Genomic DNA, 21396 nt, shown 5'->3' on the forward strand with positions numbered 1-21396 from the left:
ACCACCCACCACCACCACCCTGCTTTATTCTTTGTTCTGGACTATCAGTTAAGGGGTCATGCTGATGCTCTTTGAACATATAAAGTGTTTATGGTCAAGTATTTTGAGATATACCATTTGATTGTCTAGAGGATTCTGTCTGGTGAAGTTCCTAATCCTGTAACAACATAACCTTTAGTTGTAGCTTTTTGCTGGTCTTGCAGAATTGCATTAATAAGAAAGCAAAACTGCACTGTCCTAAAGCAGCCCCACTTAAAAAGGAAAACAGTTTGGGGATGCCCTACTCATCACATGTAGAGTCTATCTTTTGGCTGTTGCACTTGATGCTGGTGGAAGCAGAGGGTTCTCAAAACCTTTAAGTTGAACCGTGCAAAGAAATCATGTGAAGGCAATTGTAGAGATGCTTCAGACCTCAAAGATATTCAAGCAAGGGCACAGGGGACTGGACAACTCTTCCCTGCAGACCACTGCCTAAAGAATCCTAAGGTAAAGCAAAAGCAGGAGGGGGGGCTCACCCGGTAATTCTTCCAAGCCATTTTATAGTGCTTTGGGGGTTTTGAGAGAGTTGTTTTGCTCCAGTTCTTTACAGAATTTGTATTTCTTGTATGCAGGGAAGGGATGCACCATGTGTGTGCCCAAATTCAGATCCTAGGTCGATAAATCAAGGTGAAGAGCTGCATGCTGGGACTGGTAGTCTGAGGGAGACTGTGTCTGTAGGGGTGATGAAAACTCAGATGAGTCTTAATAACAGTTTGCTCCCATGTCCTTCAATATTTGCACAATCACTCTGAAATGCAGCAGAAATCGCACACAGCCCTGGGATCCTGAATACATGTATTTTGCCTCTTTTCTTAGAAGCCGTAAGGACAGTTTAGAAAGCGAGAGCTCAGCAGCTATCATTCCTCATGAGCTAATCCGCACGAGGCAGCTGGAGAGTGTACACCTGAAATTTAACCAGGAGTCCGGAGCACTCATTCCCCTCTGTCTAAGGTAAGTGAAGCTGTCCTCCCCCTCAGCTTGTGTTTAACGTGCCACTTTTGCCTTGTGGCATTGTTTCACCGTACAGACATGCATGCGATGGGTCTTTAAAGGCCAGAGCTGAGATATTTTGCCAAAACACATTAGAAACAGATGATTCTTTGCATGTGTGTTCATCATGGTAAGATTGTTTCCCATTCTTTTTATGTCCTCCAGTGTATTTTGAGTGCTGAAACAGGACAGGGTTAGTATAGGGATTTTTTTTTATTAGCCTAATACTGGCAACTCTGTGATAACAAAGGGATGTCTTAATGTACTTTGTCATAGAAATCCCTTAAGTTGTTAATTCTGGCTTATGGACTCAGACACAAGTAGTTGTGCAAAGTCTATTTGCAGTCACTTTATGCATGCAAGTACATTTTTTTAGACAAATTACATCCCCTGTATGACTGAAGGGGCAAAACATTGCTTGTATTCTCAACACATTGTCTTTTGAAGGTTCAGGCTGTGCATACCACTGTAAGTTACGTTTCTAGGTTTCTACAGTTTCAGTCAGCACTGTTTCTAAAAATACCTGTGGCAAATGTTGTAGTCCTTAACATAAAAATGAACTACAGGGTAGAGACAAATGATTGTAGGTGATTGAGTTACTTTAGCTTAATGAGTTACGTCTGTAGTATCAGAGTTAGCAGCAATGGGTGCATACTTGCCTGTGCCTGTTGAGAAACCAATGGAATAATTAACATGAACACATTTTATTTTATATCACAAACATGTGAACAGTCTGTCCTGATCAATTACCACAGCTCAGCTGACCAGCAGTAACTCATCAAGCAACTGTGACTCTGTTAAGCGCTGTGTATCTTACCTCCTTGTATGTTGGAGGCCATGCATGCGTGTCACACATGCTCAGAGCCTAAATACCAGAGCTATGATTTTCCCTATGTAAATCACTGAGTGAAGAAAAAGGGAAGTGATACCATAGATGCTCATGTACCCATATTTTTAGCATTTGTTTAAGTAACACAGGTTACATTTGTCAAGCTCCAGGGCAATGGATTACTAGGTATTGTCACGGTAGGTAAGTTTGGCCCCACCAATGAGCCTGCTTAGAAATGCATCTTCACATTCTGTTGTAGGCTTTTGAAAATTTTCACGTTTTTTAATACTGTGCTGCTGCTTCTGAAGCCATATGGTCACTCGTGACCATGAAGGATGAGGAGCAGAGTCACAGCTGTGGAGGAGCCACCGGAATCCAGCACTCCACAGTCAGAATAAAGATCTGCCAACATGTGATCGCCTCAAAGTGGGAGAGGGATGTAGTTTAGTAGTGGGCTTGGCAGTGTTAGGTTAACTGTTGGACTCAGTGATGTTACAGGTCCTTTCCAACCTGAAGGGTTCTGTGATGTGGAGTCTGGATTCTCTTCTGCAGTTTTCATCTTACTGAAAGCCTGGCAGTCCCCTGCCCATACATACATCGGCATCTCATCATGGGGATAGACATGCAGTGGGCTTTAGATATGTTCTAGTTCTATAACAAGGCCCTGAGATTAAGGGGGGAGATAAGGAGGTACTCCCTGCCTCAGAAGGAGGCTTGTGACCTGTTTTGTGGAGCAAATTGTATATTCCTGAAAAATGAATCGTTCCTGCCTTCAAAATGGTTTCCCATGCTGATGGCAGAAGCTGTAGCGATATATCTTCATCATTCTGTTGAATGCTGCTCACACCCTCTCAATTCGTGCATGTTTTATTCCCCAGGGGAAGGCTCTTACATGGACGGCACTTTACATATAAAAGTATTACAGGGGATACAGCAATCACGTTTGTATCAACAGGAGTAGAAGGAGCCTTTGCTACAGAAGAGCACCCTTATGCAGCACATGGACCTTGGTTACAAGTGAGAGAGCCTTCTTCCTTTTTCTCCCTCTTCTTCCTTTACTGTGTCCTAAAAATAATCCTGCTAAGGGCTTATGTGGTTTAAAAGTGTAACAAACCTGTGTTTTCTGCTGCAACATCTCTCATAGCTCTTGCGTAATATTTTCAGTAATTACGGACTCAAAAAGTAATGGTGAACTGTTACTATTTATATTAATGGAACTCAAATTGATAAACAGTGGCTGGAAAGTTCAAAAAATCATCTGTGAATACAGTAGTGTCCATTTCCTGGAGTCAGCAAACACTTTACAGGCTGTATTTACTCTTGATTTCTTCCAGAAGGGAATTTGGGGAGGCAGAGTGGAATGACCTAAACAAGAATGGAGCCAGGGCGGAAAAACTTAAAAGCTGTGGGGCTGTGATCCTACAGAGCCAAGATCTCAGTTTTACATCATCCCTAACAGGAGAGCAGCGCAGAGAGCACTGCTTCTCTCAGTGTTAGCTCTTTCCTATTGATTCTTTGACAAAAGCTGATGTCTGAAGCACCCACACATTTTCTGCACCCAGATTTTTTCTGTATCACAGATTTTCCTTGGAAACTCCCCATCTGCCTGGTGTTGAGAGTCAGCCCTGTGGAGCAGTGATGCACTATATGCATGCACTACGTCTCTGCCTTCACTGTTACAGGGGCACTCCTGCCTTCCCCTCTGTTTCGAAGGCAGGGGTTCATTTTAGCGTTGCAGTGTTGCAGTTAACCTTCCAGTGACTTTTTTCAAGGCATTCCACTGCCCCTGTTCATACGTCTGGAGGACATCATACCTTGAAATCTGTATGACTTGTAAAGGAGCTGATCTTGGCTAGAATCATCTCATGGAGGGATTTTCAAAGAGCTTGCATGCTTTGATTGTACTGACTGGAAAGTGCAACACTCCTGTAATGATTAACAGCAAAGGGTCAGGTTTAAGGGTGGGTCATTTGCTGTTGGTTCCTATGCTTGCCAACACATGATACACAGGATCTTGTGACTGTATTAACTCCAAACATAATAGGTTTGTTTGCATTTACATCGCATCTCCAAATGTATTGATGTGTAGAGTAGTCAGGTAGCCTCTAAACAGTGAAGAATGGCAATAATTAGGTCGCCATTCAGACAAGTTAACCCTTAAGAATCTGGATGCTTCTATGCCTGTTACTTTGTTGCTGAATACGATAGAAGCTTTTTGGAGTAGGCGAGAGGGAAAGGTGAAGAATTGCTGGCCTCTGAGTGGTAAGGAGAAGCAAGTTCCCTTGCTTATCTCCTACACAGGTCAGCATATAGGACTGGCTCTGCTGCTGGCTCCTGCCCTGTCCTGTGACAAGAATGAAGGGCAGACTGGGTGGGGGAGGAAGGGAGGCTAAAAGCAGCTTGGGACAACAGGAGGAGCACCCGGTTGTGTGAGATACACGTGGGCGTGTCTGAGGCTCTTGGCTTAGTGTGCAATGGGAGGCTTGATCCGTGCTCAGCAGTCCCTTGTGGTGTTGGGAGCAGAGGAGGGAGGTTCATGTGGCTTTGCTTTCCAGAACTAAAGCAGTTGTGGTGCATAAAATTTCCAAGGAGGCGAGCTGTGTTTGGTTTAGTCCCTTGCGGCCTGGGCTGGCTGAGTTGGCAAGCCCTGCAAAGCTTTCACAGCAAGGCCCAGAGAGGATTTGCCTCCTCCCTCGCTTGGGACCCCAGGCACAGCGATGAGCTCCAGGGAGAGTTGGTGGCTGCAAACAGATCACTGCAATGCAGGGGCTTGTTGCAAAGACAAGTAAATGGAGGGACCATGGAGAGGAAGAGAGATGGCAGGCATCTCCTCCTGTGGACTTTTTCCCTATCTTACAGGAGAAATAAGAGCCTGAAAAATCCTGGCCTCAACTTTGCAGCAGGCAGAGACTGACTTCTCTTGAGCCTGAGCTTTGGTGCAGTGAAAGCCCAAACCTGCAGACTAAACACAGTACCTCCTGTTTACATCTCGTGGGCTGGAGTGGAGCATGTCCAGGGTGGGACAGGCCAGAGAGCTGCTGCACAGTCTGTCAGCCCCCGCTGCCCAGGCTGAACAGTGAGCTGAGAGTCAGTGGGCTCCAGTGAAGGGTTAGCAGCTGACAGGAGTTTGGCAGGTCCCAGTGCCGTTCCTACCAGGCAGGTGTCTGTATCACCACCGCAGCTGGTACTCGGCGGGAGCCGTTTTAGCAGTCTCAGCAGAAAAGGCAAGGAGTCATTAGACCACAGAGATTGTACGCCCCATTTCTGTCAACAGTCTTTCCAGGTCACGTTCAAGGCATGTTAGTAGGGGAAGCCTGTCCTGCTGCTGCCCATGCTCTGGGGATGATTAGATTATTTCATTCTCCAGAGCTGTCAAATTGGCACCTTTCCCAAGTACTTGGATATATTTTTTTTTATTTAAGTAACATTTAATTAGTTCTAAGAAGCTAAATTCTATTAAAGGTCTAAGCATGTCAGGCTGGTTTGTTTCTGAACTTCTTCCACAGTGTCATGTATTGTTGAATAGGGAAATTGGTTTGACTCAGAAATGTACAAACATATTCAAGAAGTCCTCCTTGTTAACACTAGACTCCTGTTTATATGCTAGTTACCGTGGCAAAGTCTCTGATGTGTAACACTTGCATTAACATTACACGTGATCAAAGGCTTCCACAGTTCTTTCTTCCACTCCCCTTCCCCCAGTGCTGTGACAGCAGAGCCCCCACACTGCCTGCTAGGCACCTCTCCTCTCCTTTCCAAGAAGCAGATGTTCCAGATGCACAAAGAAGGACTGCGCAGGATGTGTCTGGCCACATGTTGGAGGGTTGAGGTTGCTGATCATGCAGACAGACTCTGACATTAACTGCCCCACAATTACATTCATATTCGTGGTGAAGTGTCCAAGGTTCTTGGTCCAACATCTGAGCTGTGCCAAGTGTGCAGTTCATCACAGATCAACCTTATTTGTCTCTAAAACCTACCCAAAGCAAGGTGAGGTTATGTGTGTGTTCTCCCTCCCTCCCTTACTGAGGTTCCAGCAGATGATTGAGATGCTCTGTTGAAATGTGTAACTGATCAAGCCCATCCCAATAAAGTTGCCTGAGCCTTTAATACATATTAATATTATCCTGGGGTAGTTTGTGTCAAAGCCTGTCAGCATGCATCATCCTTTGGGAATTACCATCATTAAGTCTCCAGTGATGGGAGTCAGGACATGCTTCTGCAAAGCTCCTCTGCTTTTATGTGGAGCTCTCTGCCCGTCTAGCACAAAGCAGACTGTTCTCCCCTCCTACCTTGCTCACCTGGACTGCTTACTCTCCCCAGAGGGGAGAAGGAGGTTTGTTTAACATTACCTTTAGATAATTTCTGCTCCTGCTGCTTTAGGCAGTCATTGTTCTGGGGAAGAAGATGACACTCAAGTCTTTGATCATGTGCAGCGTACATGTTATGCATCAGATATTGTTGCAGAGTCTGACATATGAGCCAATACAGTGCAGTAAAAACAAACCTAGAGAGAGTCCTTGTTAACTGCAAATTCTAGCACACAATTTAAGAAGTATCTCTGCACTTTAGCCTTGCCCCTGTTACACACGTGTATTTATACTACATCTAATTGAAGCATCGTACATACTTTTTACAAAGCATGCCTGCCTCATTCAGTGCGCAGATGCAATGTGTTTGGGGCATGAATCAAGAGTGTGGAGTAAAGTAGACTCTTGCCTATAGGATTCCCACTTTGTCAAAATTAGGTGGTGTGTAATGAATGAGGCAGGTCATTGCAGAAAAATCACAATAGCCCTACAGCAAAGCCTGTTAAATATTGCCCTGGAGAATTAGATCCCGTTCCTGCCTCTACTACTCTGTTCTTTCTCAATGCTGTTTGAGAGTCTTGAGCTAAAATGTTCTCGCATGGCAACTGAGTTTGTGTTCTTCATGTTCTGGATGCCCAGCTCAAAACCTGAGGTCTGACCTGTGTTCCCAGTGGCAGGAAGAGGCAGGAATTCCTCAGTGGTTACCCCTGTGCCCTGCAAGGTCTGAAGAGGCTGGAAAACAGGGACCTGCAAGTCTCAAGATGGTCACCTGCAAGAAGCAGACATTCAGATTCAATTTTGTCTTCATTCATTTTCCCATGTCTGTTCAGGACAACCTTCTTCCAGTCATCCTGTGAAGATTAATTCAGTGCTTGCCAAGTATTCCAGCTCCACAGATGAACACCAGAAACAGTTTCAGGAAGAGATTAAAATTTGTTCTTGCAGGTCAGGAGAGAGAAGGGATCTCTCTGGGGTGGGAGGTCAGCCTGGGAGTCGAAAACCCATGTTCAGCTCCCTACTCTTGCTGATTTTCTCTGTGACTTTGTTAAGTCTCTTAGCTTCTTTTAGCCTCCCTCCCCCATCTGCTGCAGAGAGGAGTGCTTCCCTGCCTCACAGAAGTGTGAGGCTGAGCACATCAGAGGCTGTGAGAGTGGTAAGGACAGTAAAATTAGGTACGTCCAGTGTAATCCATGCTGGCAGTAGTTGGATGGAGCATACTAAATAAAGGGGAAGAGAGTAGGAGGGAACAGGGAAACAACTTGAATGATAATGAAAAGAAATGATGACTAATGCTGCATTCAGTGAGCAGAACCGTCCTGAGGACTGAGCAGGGCAGAGGTCTTGTGGGAGAAAAACTGCAGGCGATCCTGTGATTACAGATTTGTTTCGTGAGGCAGACGTACACTGGGGCCAAATTAGCATGGCACAGACAATCTCTGTGCAGCCATTTCCAAAGCTTTATATGCCTGATGTCACTGATCTCTTAAGTGTAGAGGGTTTTTTCCAGGTAATTTACTCGGTTTCAGGACGAATCCTGTTAGGCAGATGGAGGCTATGGTTCATTTGCAGTTGGCACCCTCCGATTCTCAGCACAAGGTCCGTGTCTCTGCATGAGCTGAGGAGCTCACGGCAGTGGTGGGGTATTATCCTCTGGCACTAGCTGCTGCTGGAGGACACTGCTCACCTCCTGTGCCAGTAGATTTGCGATGTCCAGCAGAGAGCATGTGGATGCTGGAGCTGTGGAAATGAGGTTCTCCTCCAGTCTCCCTGCCCTTTGTGTTGCCTCCAGCTTTGGCCTCTGATCTGCCCTCCATCCTGTTCTTCTGTGTCTCCATCTTCCCCTCATCCTGGCCCGTCTCTGCTTTCCTCTCCTCCCCTTCATTTAAGTTTGCAGATTCCTTCTCCTCCTCCTCCACACAGCCTGACTTCCAGCAGAAACGCTGAGTGCTGGAGAGTTTCCCTGCCTTTAGTCCTGATGCGCCTGGTGCCATAGCAATCCTTGCCACTCAGAAGAATGATCAGAGGGAAAACTACTCCTTAGCTGCCTCTGCCCTGTGTTTGCCTCTGCCCTAAGGCAGAGCTGCCTTAGGCTGGGACATGCTCTATGAAGAACAGCTCTTCAGTACATCTTTCTGCCTTTCTCTGAAAGGCAGTGGACAAACAGTGACTTTCAGAGGCTTCTGACTTGGCAAAGCATTTTCACAATCAGGAGAAAGACTTTCCCTTGACCTCCAGAGCACTTTTTTGCTAATCTCCATCACGTTCCTCATAAGGGTAGTTCTTATGCTTTGCAACAAAATGATCGTACTCATTTGTTAGTACTGTCAAAGAAATTTTTTTTTTTTTTCAAAAAACCTCTCTGGGATAACCTGATTGTTTTTCCTCTAAAAACCTAAACAAAAAACCCCACCAAAACCAAGGCATCCAGCATGGAAAAATAAGTTGAGGCTTAGGACAGCAAGGTCACACTGCTCATAGAAAATGTTAAATGTGCCTGTAGGCAGGATAGGTACATGGAGGCTGTGGGAAGCATCCAGCGTTCATGAACTATCAACATGCACTATCTATGCTGGCAGTTGCAGCAGAGGCGGGGGACTACTGTGAGCAGGGTCATGGGAGATGATCCATTCTTTTGGTTTGGCAACCTAAGTGAAAAATCTGGGAAAGAAGATCAAACTGAGCCCAATCTTTAAATATTTTCAGTTTTTCTTGCTGAAACAAAAGCCTTTAAGAGACGAAAAGCTGAAAAAAAAATCTTTTGTGCTGAATGAAACCAGAAATAGGTTTTCTTCAATAAAAACAGAAAAGAAAAAAAAAATCTAGTTTTGTAGAACGGAGCTGGAGTTGTTAGAAGTTTTGCCTTCTCTAATGAATTTTGAGGGATAAAGCACTCATGTAGGGTATGAGAAACTCATATTTTATTTCTTTCCTTTTATTTGAACCCCTGTTTCTACTTCTTGGCTTTATGGGCACCACAACTATATTTTGGTTCTTCCTCAGCTCATCCAATTGGAGTAGTTCCACATCATATAAACACTGAATTAGTCACAGAGACAGAGAGCACAAGAGAATGACTCTGTTCCGGTAGAGTTAGGACATTCCCCTGGAAATGAGCACATCTGGTTCTTTTCTCTGCTATACCACATCTTAAATCATTTATGCACATTGGCATAATGGCAGCAGCAGAGGTTCAAAGCAACGTTTGAATGAGCTACTCTGATGCTTGAGATGTGTGCTTGTAAGTGGCAGCTATGGGTCCAGTCCTCTCTTGAACAGATAGGGATTGATTTTTGGGTCTCCCCAAACTTGAATAGATGTGTTACGCCTAGCACGGTGAGCTTAAGGACAACACCCACAAACTGGCTGAAGTCATGTACAACTACAACCTGCTCTTCTCCAAAGCGGTTTTATGCATCTACCCCAAGAAGACCTTTTTCAGAATCTTTTGGGTGGCTTCCCACAAATTCTTGGGCAGGTCTAGGAAATCTAAGCTAACACTTTTCCAGTAAGTTTATTGTCTTCCCCAAATGCTCCCCAAAACCTTGCTGCATTATCCCTTTGTGTTCTTCTTCCCCACTGCTGAATGAGACACTGGAAGAAACTTAAACTAGGGTAGAAATGTCCCATCAGGTCGTCACGATCCTCCCCGTATCAGCTCTCCTGCAGCATGTTCTCTAGTACTTTGTCCAGGCTAGTTTTTGCATGAGTCAAGTTCTTTCATCCTTCTTAAGCCGGCTGACTATCCTGCCACCTAATGCCCCTCCCTTGCTACTCAAACTACATTTTGGCTGCTTTGTGGAGGATTTTTTCCACCCACTTGGAGCATTCACTGAAATGCCTGTTCTTCCTCTGCTTTTTCACTCTGAAAGAATTAGTATTGCCTGTTGTCTTGGCTCCCTTGTCAGCCCTCTCACCAACTGAGCCAAACTTTACGTGTTCACTCCATGCAGACCTGTCTGCAAAGACAGCGGCTCTTCTCAGTCTTGGCTCTGAGAAGCCCAGGTCCCCAGTATCAGCCTTGTAGTTGGGAATGTCATGGAGGGATCCCACAAGGTCAAAATCTTTCAGTGTTATCATATACTTCCTCTTCTGGGATTGTAACACGGTGGTGTGAAGCAACAGGGTCCCTGAGGCATCCGTGAGTGGATGTTTTTCCTTTACAAGGAGGATTGTGAGTCTCCTGGAAGAGCAACAGTGGAATTTCCCATCAAAGGTGTTTGTTGCGATACTGATACCTCTGAGGCTGTAATGAGAGCTGCGGTGGACTGTGGTGGACTCAGGCGCTTCTCTGAAGGTGGCCTCTTCAGGCAGTGTCAGGGCTGGGTGTGATGTAGAAGGATGCAGCGACAGGGCCTCTGCCCTGAACCACTTGCAATCAAAGCAAAGCAGTGCAGAGAAGGCCAAGCCAAGGGGAGAGCAGAGACATGGGCTGGGGGACGCTTGTGGCACAAAGCATGATTCATCAGGGGGTTTTACTGGTAATGTTTAATTTCAGTGAGAAATGCTGACGCACTTTAACTTCACTTCGTGCTGTGCTGTCAACAGGAATTAAGCTGAAACATTTTCAGACCAAAGGGCTTCTTAAAGTTGCTGGATATTTGCAGATGTAACAGATGACATAAGATGGCTTAGGGTACAGCTGCTCCACCCATTCCAGGCATAGCACCTGGATGGATGAACACCTTCTTAGAAGGGTTGGTATGGTTACATAGGGGTTTATTGCTATGTGTCCCCACCTTCTCTGGCTGAGCCATACAAGCCAGCTCTGTACTAAGTCCAGAACTAATAAACCATGGTTTCCTTTCTTTGACAAACCTGCTAGAAAAGCAAGTGGCAGTGTTGAATGCAAACAAAGCACTGGGGCAAAGTGTGGGATTGGTTTGTTTCTAGGTAGGCAGGAAAATTGGGTATTATCGGTAAAAGCACCCCTGCTTCATTGTCCCTTGGCCAATGGCATGTGTCTTGCCCTGGATAAGGCATGTTTCCTGAAGTTGGACAGAGCTGCAGCTCAATTCCTAGCTCAGCTTCTGGTGGTCTTCCTTGATCAAAGAGTTGCCAGCTGTGCCAGTCTTTCAACATCAGTGTGACCTCTGGCCCCAGCGAGCCTTTCCTGAGCTAAGAATTTCAACCTTCATGGTCGTATTGAACCCTATAGTAAGAGATGGGGTGTTAACTGTGGTGTGGTATCTATTTAATGTTTTACTAAGCACCAGTTGCTTTCACAGTCAGCCGAACTACTCTGGAGCCCCGTGACCTTGTAGTGCATTTTTAGATCTCGCCTGTTCTCATACACTTGCAGCCGCATACCTGTAACAAGTCACAATACAGGCTTCTCAACTATCTGCGGGTGTGAAAGCTTCAACACTGAAAGCTTCAACACAAGCTCCTTCAGCTGATCCGTAGGTAAGCCCTGTAGGCAAGGTTTCAGCAAGCTCAGGTGAGGTTTGCCACGAGAGGGAGACATCATGCGTGCAGCCCATGTGTTCCCTGAACGCGTCCACCTGAATAAAACAGCCTAGCCTGGTATTTTGTAACATGTCTGGACACATGCAGCTGTTAGTCAGGTGGTGAGAACCCAGACTTCGGACCCCGGTTGTGTGGTAGGTACTTGTGATAGAAAACAGGGCTTATCTTTTGGCTAGCCATCATCTTCCAGGCATCTGCAGCATGACTAACAGCCACAAAGCACACAGAAAATGGAATCTAGATCTGCTAGCAAAGGGATAGCACGTGTCTGGTCCTCTCTGGGTCAGGTCAGGATGATCCTGGTGCGAGCAGGACCATGCAGCGCTGAAGGAGATGTTTCAGATACCCGCAGCTGGCTGGCAAGGCCGTTCCCTGTTCGTACTGCAAACAGCCATTACAAAGACAGCTACACCCTATAACTAGCTTCGGCAGGCTGGGCCAGCGAGAGTGTTTGTGCAGAGCTGTGAAAACACAGCGCTGCGAGCACCCGGCTGCTGTGGCACCTTGGATGCCCGCTGATGCTCGGGAAAGCTCCTTTGCTTCCTCAGCACCAGCCGAGAGATTTCATGGGAGAAAAGGCCTGTTCAGTGCACGTGGGATGGTTTCATTTGCCCTCCAGATTGCATTGGCTTTTCCCATGGCTGCAGCACAACAGCAGGGCTCTGTTTTCCTTTGGGAAGGGAATAAGCTGCTTCATCATTGTGATCTTTGTGCAGTGTCCTGTTGATAAGATCGGTTAACAGCATCGGAGAAAAACTCTAGATTCAGGTCTGAAATATAAAGTGAACGGAGCCTATTTGTTTAATTTGAGCTTCTAACATTTAAATCCCAGAGGAAATTAAATTAGGTGCCTAAAGCAATGGCAGTCTGTCATGTTTATTTGCTGGGAATGTCACCTTTAATATCATGCACATATAATGTGTGTGTGTTAATGTAATGGGGTATCATACTGTGCAGGAGCAGGCACGCTACAAGAACTGGAAACCTGAAATATTGTGAGTGAGGGGAGCTGAGATGGGATTGGATTTATTCTCATCCTTCTCCGTAGGAGCAAAGACTCACTGACCAGCATGAAGGTGGTTTTGCTGATTGCAGGTGGGGGTGGCAGCCTGATCTATGAGCACAGGGCTGTATGCTCTTGAGCCGTTTTGATTAGGCAACTTTTAAGAGGGGAAATCTTGTCTACATGCAAATTCAAGGATGACAGTACTTCCTGCTTCTAAGCCCTCTTCAGCTGTTGGTGTGCTGTGGACACATGCCTTGCCTCTGTATCCTTGGGAGAGCTCAAGAGTGCTGGATTCCTGTGCTGAGGGACACAGCTGTTTGGTTACACCCGTGCTTCGGAGACTCTCTTCTTCTCCAGGAAGGAGAGCAGCTCTCCCCACCGGCATGGGGTGGTAGGGTTTGGGGTGGTTTTTTTCTGACTCGGGCTGTTAAGGATGGGCTCTGAGTGACACACTGTGTGAATGTCACTGCAGCAGTTTGTCATTGCAGCCTGTGATGCCTGCCCTCCACCAAAGTTAACTATCTATGCAGGGCTTACAGAATGGCACTGCAATCTTTTTTCAGTGCGCTGCATAGAGCAGACTGCCAGTGCTTTGATCCCGCACAGTCCACAAGACAGCTGAGCTGTGGACCCCTGTCGTACTCCACTTGTCAGACCCTTGAGGGAGCCAGTTCAGCTCACTGCATCGGTGGAATTTGGTTTTTTTTTTCAGCTGGATTACTAAAATTCACTGAGAGGGGGCAGTGAGCTGCAGATGGGCTTCAGCAATCTCAGAGGGTTGCACCCCAGGTTAATGCTAGCCACAGTGCTCCATGTAGGTTTGCTCCTACTCTGGGAGTCTGTGGTTTAGCCAGGACCTGACCTATCTCCCTTTTCTCTCTCTCCACCCTTTGCTGTTTACCCCTGCATACCCTGTCTTGTTTTCCTCCAGCCTCAGAGCAGCTGGCTGCCTCGCACACATGGTTCCCATTTCTCTCCTGCCTCTGGCACCTTGGGAGCACCCAGGGGTCTTCCTGCTGTGCTTGTCTTCTAGTTCCCCTGCCAAAGCTGTGGCTCCTCATTCCTGCTCTGTCACCCGTCCCAACCTCTGGCATTTTTGCTCATCCGCGGATGGCTGAATATTCATTTCCTCCTTGCCTGATTGCTGTGAATACCAATTCCTCCTCCTTTTTCCGGCTGTTCTGTAGATTTTGATGTCTGCCAAATTGTTTTCATTCCCTCACCCCATTGCAGGCTGCACCTCCGCAGAAAGCGATCTGCTCGGTGCAGAGCCCCAGCTCCCCACCCAGCTCTTCCTCCTGAGCTGAGCGATCGGGTTGCCCTCCTGCCTCCAACACGGACAAACGGCTTCCTCCTCCTGCAAACAGTCAACAAACGAGTGCCTCCAGTTCAACAGGCAGAATAGTTACAGGCTCCTGCAAGGAGACTGCAGTAGTTTGCGGTGGTACTGCGTGTTTCAGTGCAATGTTTCTCAGCTTGCCAGTCTGCAGATTGGTGCCAGGTTGCAGAGTCCTGTCCAAAGCAGCAAGCTTCTGGCTCCTAGCTGAAGCAGTTTTTTTTCAGGCTCCATCAGAAAGGCCTGATGGAGGTGCCTGCATCCATGCTGAGCAGCTCAGCCATAAACCCTGGCCTGGAAGCCTGCTGCAGGTTGAAGCTAAGTGAAGACGGGAATGTGGTGGAAAGGGGAGACTGCAGCTCCCTGCTCCTCTGGGAAGTCTGTGTGCAGTGGCAGCAGTGTGGCAAGGTTGAAGAGGAGAGAACTGCAGGCACCTGGTAGCTCTTGGATCTGGATTTGGTGTTTTCGGATCTCTTTTCTTGCCAACCAAAGGAAGAAAGGGAGACGAGAGGCTTCCCTTTCTCTTTCTGTCCAATAGCCCTGCTTGTGTGTTACCAAAATGGAGCCCAGAGGCTTCCACTTGCCAAACAGCCCACGGCATCCCTGTGGTCATTTACTCCCCACTGGTGTTACTGGTACCAAGGAGCTGGTGGGGATGGAAGGTGGTTTCTTGCATGGAGGTGGGACAGTGGAGAGCAGTGGGGCTTAGCTCCATCAGTGGGCACTTAGCTCCATCAGTGTTTGGTGCTGGAGCGCTGCCTTCTCTGGGAGGGAGCACAGACCCTCACGGCTGGGGAGAACGGGGAAGGGTGAGAAAGGGGGCATGGAAATGGTGGTTGTTTCAGAATGGAAAGCTATGCCAGAGACAGATGAAGTGATGGAGTGAAGGAAGGAAAGAAGGAGCAGGGGATAAGAAGCAAACCTGTAGGTTGAAATGGGAATAATCCACATGATACTGCTGCAACCTAACTCCCAGGAATGCTGCTCCAAGGCCCCCTCACTGTGTGGGGATGTTTGCCTGGTCCCACACAACCGTCTCTGCTCCCGTGCCAAGCCAGCTGGCCTGCCTAGAGCTCTGGCCTTTATGGCTGTTGTGAAGAGAGGCAGGATGTGTTTGCTTTTGGCTATCACGTGCTTTTTTAAAGAGGGTGGGAGTTCCTCCCCTTGAATTCCTGGGGCTAGTTTCCCCCCCAGTGTCTCTGGTATGTGTGACTTGGGGGGCTCCATGGAACCAGGGCCGTGGCCCTCAGCTGGGAATTTTGACCTGTTGGCAGCTGCTTTCCTTGGCCACTTCATGCTTTTTAACCTGACCTTGAAATGAGCCAGAATTTTTCCCAGCGCAAGTGTGCGAGATGGTCATGTGCAATACAGTGTGGAGGTGCCTATTGCGGGCACCTCTGGGAGCATCTGCCATACCCAGCATGATGTTCAGCTTCATCTGAACAGTGTGCTGCGCTTGGGTCAGAGCCCTCCCCGTGCCCGGAGCACCGGCTCTGGACAGGTCTCAGGCTCTCCCTGCGCTGTTGTTTCCTGATTAAACTGTGAGTTTAACTTCAGTGGATCAGATGAAAGTGGCTGTCTCCCACTGTCTCTCCAACAGTTGTTATCTTGACCCCTTTTTCTCCTTCCCCACACTGTCTAAAGCCAAGCCTCTAATTTTAGACAGAGGAGGATAATTGAGGGTCAAAAAGATTGCTGTATAATTTTTTTTCAGTGGTTGGGATGGGAGGCAAAGTTGGGAGCTCCTTGCCCTCAAACCTTTGTATTGCAGGAAAGAAGGGCACAGGGGAAGGAGTGAGATGGTACAGTCTGCTTTCTGCAGAAGTCATTCTGTTTCTTGGCACTTAGCTAAAACTAGCAGTGTAAAGGCGTAAACTACTGTATTTCCTTTGCAGATCCTATTGACTGAAGAGTTTGTAGAGAGAATGCTGGAAGATTTAGAAGATCTGAATTCTCCAGAGGAAGTAAGGCTGCGTCATTCCCATATCTCCCATGTACTGTCCCATAGAGCTCAGCCCATCCTGCAGCTTGCCTTTGATCCTCCCCTCCACTCACAGGCTGAAGCCCTGCCCTGTAGACTCAAGGCCTTGCTAAACTTTCACATCTGCTGTGAACTGAGGCACTGAGAGAAGGGATTGCAGTATAAACAGGGCAGGGATGGATATTAAGGGAAACTCTCTATTTCCTTTCCATCAGTATCTTTCCCAACATGGTATCTGAGTGCCCTGGATCAAAGCAGTAGAGTGTCTGGGCCAGGTGGTGGGGTTTCTTCCATGCCATGCATAGTGTCCTCGGCAGCAGCTCCAGGCACACCACCTTCCCTGCTTTCAGAAAGGCTGAAAGTGGTGGCAACACATTTACTGCTGAACAATCTATTGTAGAGGCCTCCTTTTTTTTTGGTTTGGGGGGCAGGCAGGGGCTTTTGCACATCTGCTACTTGGCCTTCACCTGCCGCCTCTGCGTGCTGTGCAAAGGACCATCACCAGCCTGGAAGTGTTATAGCAGCAGCCAAGGGAGCTTTATAAAGCTTTGCTGTACAGTACTAAACTTCCCCCTGCCATGTGATCTCTTCCTGGGGAACATTTAACACCCTGTCTCCCATGCATGCCATATAAATACTCTGCTTGACTTCAAAGAGCAGTGGCAGAAATGACATGTAATATTTTTAATCCCATTTTTTACAGCTCCCTGCAGACTCTAAAGAAACTTTCCTTGGCTTGTAGAGCAGCCCTCCCATCGCTCACCCTGCTCCCCTCCCCCCAGGAAAATCTCAGGGCTCTAATTGTTTAATCCAGAGTTGATTTAATGCCAGGGTGTTCTTCTCTGTGTGAGTGAGGGGAGCATGCTGCTGGCTGTGCGGTGACTTTCAGGCCAGCTTTTATCCAGTTAAACCTAATCCAAAGCTCATTTTTGCTAGCGACATGGAAGCCCAGGAGCACTTTGGTTTGAAGGCCCTTTAGTTAAGGCTTTGGATGCCTCATAGTCCTTCACTTTCCACTGAGAGGCAGAGGCAATGAGCATGGCAGCTCCTGGCACAGGGACTGGGCATTTGGTTCTGAGTTACTGTGACTTTTCTAAATTAAAGAGTGAAAAACAAACAAATGCAAAGGATGGCTTCTCCAAGAGGATTGCTTTGGAACCACTCCTGTTTATAAAAAGGAAAATACTTGAGATGAAATGTGATCTTTCAGCATCCAGATTCCTCCAAGGATTTGTAACTTGCAAGACCCTGGTTTGGGCCAACTGAAGGCGTTCCTCAGCAACCCTGACCACTGCTGCTGATATTCATGTGGTAGAATGAAGCACTGCAAGGACAGTTCGCTGCATAAAGAGCCACCTGTGTTAAATGAAATTCAGTGAAATGATCTGTCTGAATATCTTTAGCATGTTTTTCACATACCCTGGACACTGAACTCAGAAGAATCCCCTCGGCAGTGCAGGGCCACCAGATTATATGGTGCAAGCTATACCCGGGGTTTGAGTTTAAAAAAAAACAACCATAAGTAGGACTTGGGCTGTTTATGTTTCCTAGAGGAGAAAGAGTGCGAGTTTATGGTAGCTGCTATCCTGGAGGATCCTCCTGCCATGCCTGGGTCATGGGTCAGACCCTGAACCTCCAACCCGACATACTAAGGTCAATGGGTGCCAGCTGCAGGTAACCCTCATACACAGCTGCAAACAGAGCAAAGTCAGGAGCAAATTCACATTAGAGCTGTCCTTTCTGTGGAGCAGGCAGCTGGCGGGCATCTCCTTTACTGGGAACCTGCCGTTGGGTGTGCATTAGGGGCGCTTATGGGAAGAAAAACAAGTAATTGGATAAAGATGGATGACGCAGAGGTCACTGTCCACTTCCACCAACTCTCTAATTCACATAGCCCTTGGGAAGCTTATGGCACTGCTGGCCTTGGTCTGAGGACTCTCTTGGGAGAGGACCACTGTATCTGTAACCATTCTGATTTAGCTGCTCCCAGGTCAGATTGTCACTGGTGGTATGGGATCCTGGTGAGATTCCTCCGTGGGAGTCCCATCCCTCCCACAGGGACTCGCAGTGTCACACGGTGCTACACTGTGGGTGCAGCAGAGTTTTAAAAGCAAAATGATCCTGCAGACTGCCTTACAGAGCTGTCCCCTGTGTGTTTTGGAGCCTCAGGCTGGGCACTGGGATTGTGTGAAATGCTCATGCAGAACTGGTTGCCATTCAGCTGTGGATGGGGCAAATTTGTAGCCTAAGAGATTCTACCTCCCACCTCCCTCCCCTGAGCTTTTTTTTTGAGAGATTTGTATGAATGCATGGGCCCTGGTCAAATGTGGCTGTGAAAAGGGTTGGCGGTAAGGTTCCTTGAAGCTCTGTCCCTACATGGTTGCGTTTGGCATCAGAGATGTTGAGGTGACTTCCCAGCCTAAGGCAGCGTACCCTGGAGTGACATCAGGATGGGACCAGTGCACTTGCCTTGTTTGGGAAACATTGGCCAGAGACAGTGCTGTGTAAACCAGACTGGGGCAAAAAATCTCCATTCCGTGCGCTTCAATCAATGTTTGCAAAACAGCCGGGGCAGCCGAGTGCCTGTGTGAATGTGAGGCATTGTATGGGCGCTCTGCAAAGCCTTTGTACCAATGATGGGCAGGGCTGGAGCAGAAGCGCTGTTCAGGCACGCTGGCTTTCCCCAGCCAGGGCAGCACAGTTTGCCCTCCCACAGGTGATGGCCCTTTGCAAGCCTGTCACCCGGCAGGGCCGTGCTAGCTCACGTACATCCCACCCCGCACAAGCAAGAGTTTGAAAGCTGCCGTAAGTTTCCCTTGAAAGCAAATGGGGGCTCTGGGGGCCGGAGTAGGTGAAAGGAAAGGGACATGGTCAGGTAGGAGGGGAGATAGTTCAGCTGCAAACTTCCAGAGAGGTTGGGGAGAGGAAATGGTGGTGGGGATAGAAACCCTCCAGAATCCGTCTGATGAAATAAACAGCACTTGAGCTGAAAGCTCAGAGCTTTACTTTGGCAGCTGAGGCACAGGCCACATTATCTAATGTCCACTGCTGTCCAAAACATACTGATGGGGAAATGTTTTCTTGGTGGCCTCTTGTTTTAAAAAATAATAATAACATGGGGCTGCCTGCCTTTGTGATGATTTTGGGTTTTCTGTGCAGGTTGCAGAGATACACATTAACTGGTTCTTTTCACTGTCTTACAGTTTAAACTTCCAAAGGAGTACAGCTGGCCTGAAAAGAAACTGAAAGTTTCCATCTTGCCAGATGCCGTGTTCGACAACCCGTTGCATTAGAGCTGAATTACACCCTTCTAACGACTGGGAGAGCCAAGTTACTGTCCATTACCCAGTGACTCACAGGATAATTAATGCAGTAAAAACTCTGCCTGCAAATAAAAGTTTGCTGTACAACCACTGCAAACAGAAGAGGAGCTACTCAGCACCAGCCCAGACCGAACTGAGCCCTTTCCTTTATCCTTCCCAAGGCTGAGCTCTCTGGGAACAGCCTGCGTATGTGTGAGTGTGAGTGAGAAATATTTAACTATGAAAATTAGTAGTAAGAATCCTTTCTCTCTCCTAGCTACAGAACTCCCCTCAGCCTTAGCCCAGGGTGTAGACGCTCTGCACGCCTGTATTTACACATGCATTTCTGCCAGGTGCGAGCCTATAATCCATGGATTAAATGTTCTTTACGTGACTCTGGAGTCCTTTTGTTAGCCAAACTTTTACTGACTGCAGAACTGTTCTTCCATGTGCTATTTTTTTTTTCTTTTCAGAAACGGAATGGTATTTCCCCTGTTTAAAGGAGGCCAAAAGCTCACATGCTTGAAGCCGAACAGATTTAAAGATGAACTTTCTAGTTCAGTCAAGAAAAACAAACCCAGATCCTCCCTGCCCTCAAATTAGGCATGTTTTAAGTGTTGGTCTTGGTGCTATTAGCTATGGTATCGCTGCAAACAGAGGCAACTTTATTCTCGCGCATCCTGTCCTTGTGCCTGAACCCCAGGGAAGGTCGCAACCTCTGGTTTTGCACACGCAGGAGGAAGAAAGCTACTGGGGCGGGGGAGATCTCCTGTTTACAGTGTGTTTATCTTTAAAGAGATACTGTCAAGTATTTTTTCCTTGCTATTGTACAGAATCTGAGAAGCTAGAAAGGACCATTTGTTCACAGGGACAACTTCAGCAGCTCTGCAGGATCCAGAGGGCTGCTTGAAAGCATATGAAATGGAGATCTCTGCTGCCCTAGTGTAGCAGAGAGGAGATTCAGCCTCAGTAAAGCCAACTATTCTCCCTGTTCCAGCAGGGTTGTGCCCTAGTGCAGCTCCATTTTCCCCTCTAGCCTCTCTGTGGTGGCTCTTGTTGCTTACATCCCTCCTTTCAGATAGATTTGAACTGTAGGACATGAAAATCAGTTTGAAAAGACCCTCTCTCTAGATCCCTGTGGCTTCCTCCTTGGAGCAAAACGTGGTGTGCGGAGGAGACTGTCTCTGCAGGGTCAGGTTGTGTCTCTGCATCAAGATGCTGGCCCCCCTGGATATACTGCAGCAAAGCACCGCAGGCTTTACCCCCTGCTGCTGTTGCAGGTTGTTTCTGATGCATATTTCCCAGCCTTCCTCTGCCCATTGTCTTTTGGTGACAGCTCTTCACTCCTTGTCGGGGGAGGTGCAGCTTTCCTTCCACCCCTTTCTACCTACAAGATAACTTGGCGATTTATATGCAGTTTGCTCTGTGATCGTAATACAAGTATAACAAAAGCTTTTAACACTTCACTCCCCTGATCAAACAGCAAAGTCCAAGGAGGCCTCACAGTACCCCAGGGTTGGTTTTTTGTTTGTTTTCTGATTTAATTTCTTCCTGGCTCAGTCAGCTTTGATGTTTTTTGCATATATTTGAGGCTGGTTAATGTTGGTCAAGAAGCAGAGCTAGGAGCCACAAAGCTTTCCTTGGACTTGCTACAGAATTCTTCTGTGGCCTCAGGCAAGTCACTCAATGTCTCTCTGTGCAGAGAGGGTGATTATTGACTAGAGGACTGTAGGACCTACCGAAGCATGCCAGGGTTTGCAGGGGAGGGCGTGCTTTGTGTACAAAGTAGTATTTGTATTATTATAATTGTTGTTATATTATAATTTAAGGCAGGCCAAATGCAGGGTCCAACACTGCTCGGCAGAACCTTCCTTTCTGCAAAGCTACGAAAGCAATTTACATGTAAATGAGTTTGTCATTTTGTCTGAACTCAGAGGATCATCTTAAAATCCTGCTGCGAAAGAACAAACTTTCAGATATCTGCATGTGCCAGCCAGAGTGATTTCTGTGCTGTGGCAGACTGCATTCATCCGTGGGATCTCTTGGCCAGTTTTCATTGTCCTGGTTAGCACTAAGCATCCCTTCTGCACTGTAGATGTATATGCAGGGGACAGCGTGGGCGAGAAAGCAGCATGAA

General features: G+C 47.3%; 1 protein-coding gene across 4 annotated transcripts in view; it reads left to right on the top strand.

The window, feature by feature from the left end:
• SUFU (SUFU negative regulator of hedgehog signaling) overlaps positions 1–19653 on the top strand; it is a 95547-nt gene extending 75894 nt beyond the window's left edge. For all 4 annotated transcript variants that reach the window (XM_080403472.1, XM_080403473.1, XM_080403474.1 and 1 more), the window contains 4 exons: positions 856–990; positions 2737–2875; positions 15872–15940; positions 19161–19653. In XM_080403472.1, the coding sequence (XP_080259598.1) occupies positions 856–990; positions 2737–2875; positions 15872–15940; positions 19161–19250 (433 nt within the window). In that variant the 3' untranslated portion in view covers positions 19251–19653. The remainder of the gene's footprint in view (positions 1–855; positions 991–2736; positions 2876–15871; positions 15941–19160) is intronic.
• Positions 19654–21396: the final 1743 nt, after the last annotated feature.

The sequence above is a fragment of the Falco punctatus genome (assembly GCF_963210335.1).
Source record: "Falco punctatus genome assembly, chromosome: 9".
Taxonomy (NCBI): Eukaryota; Metazoa; Chordata; class Aves; order Falconiformes; family Falconidae; genus Falco; species Falco punctatus.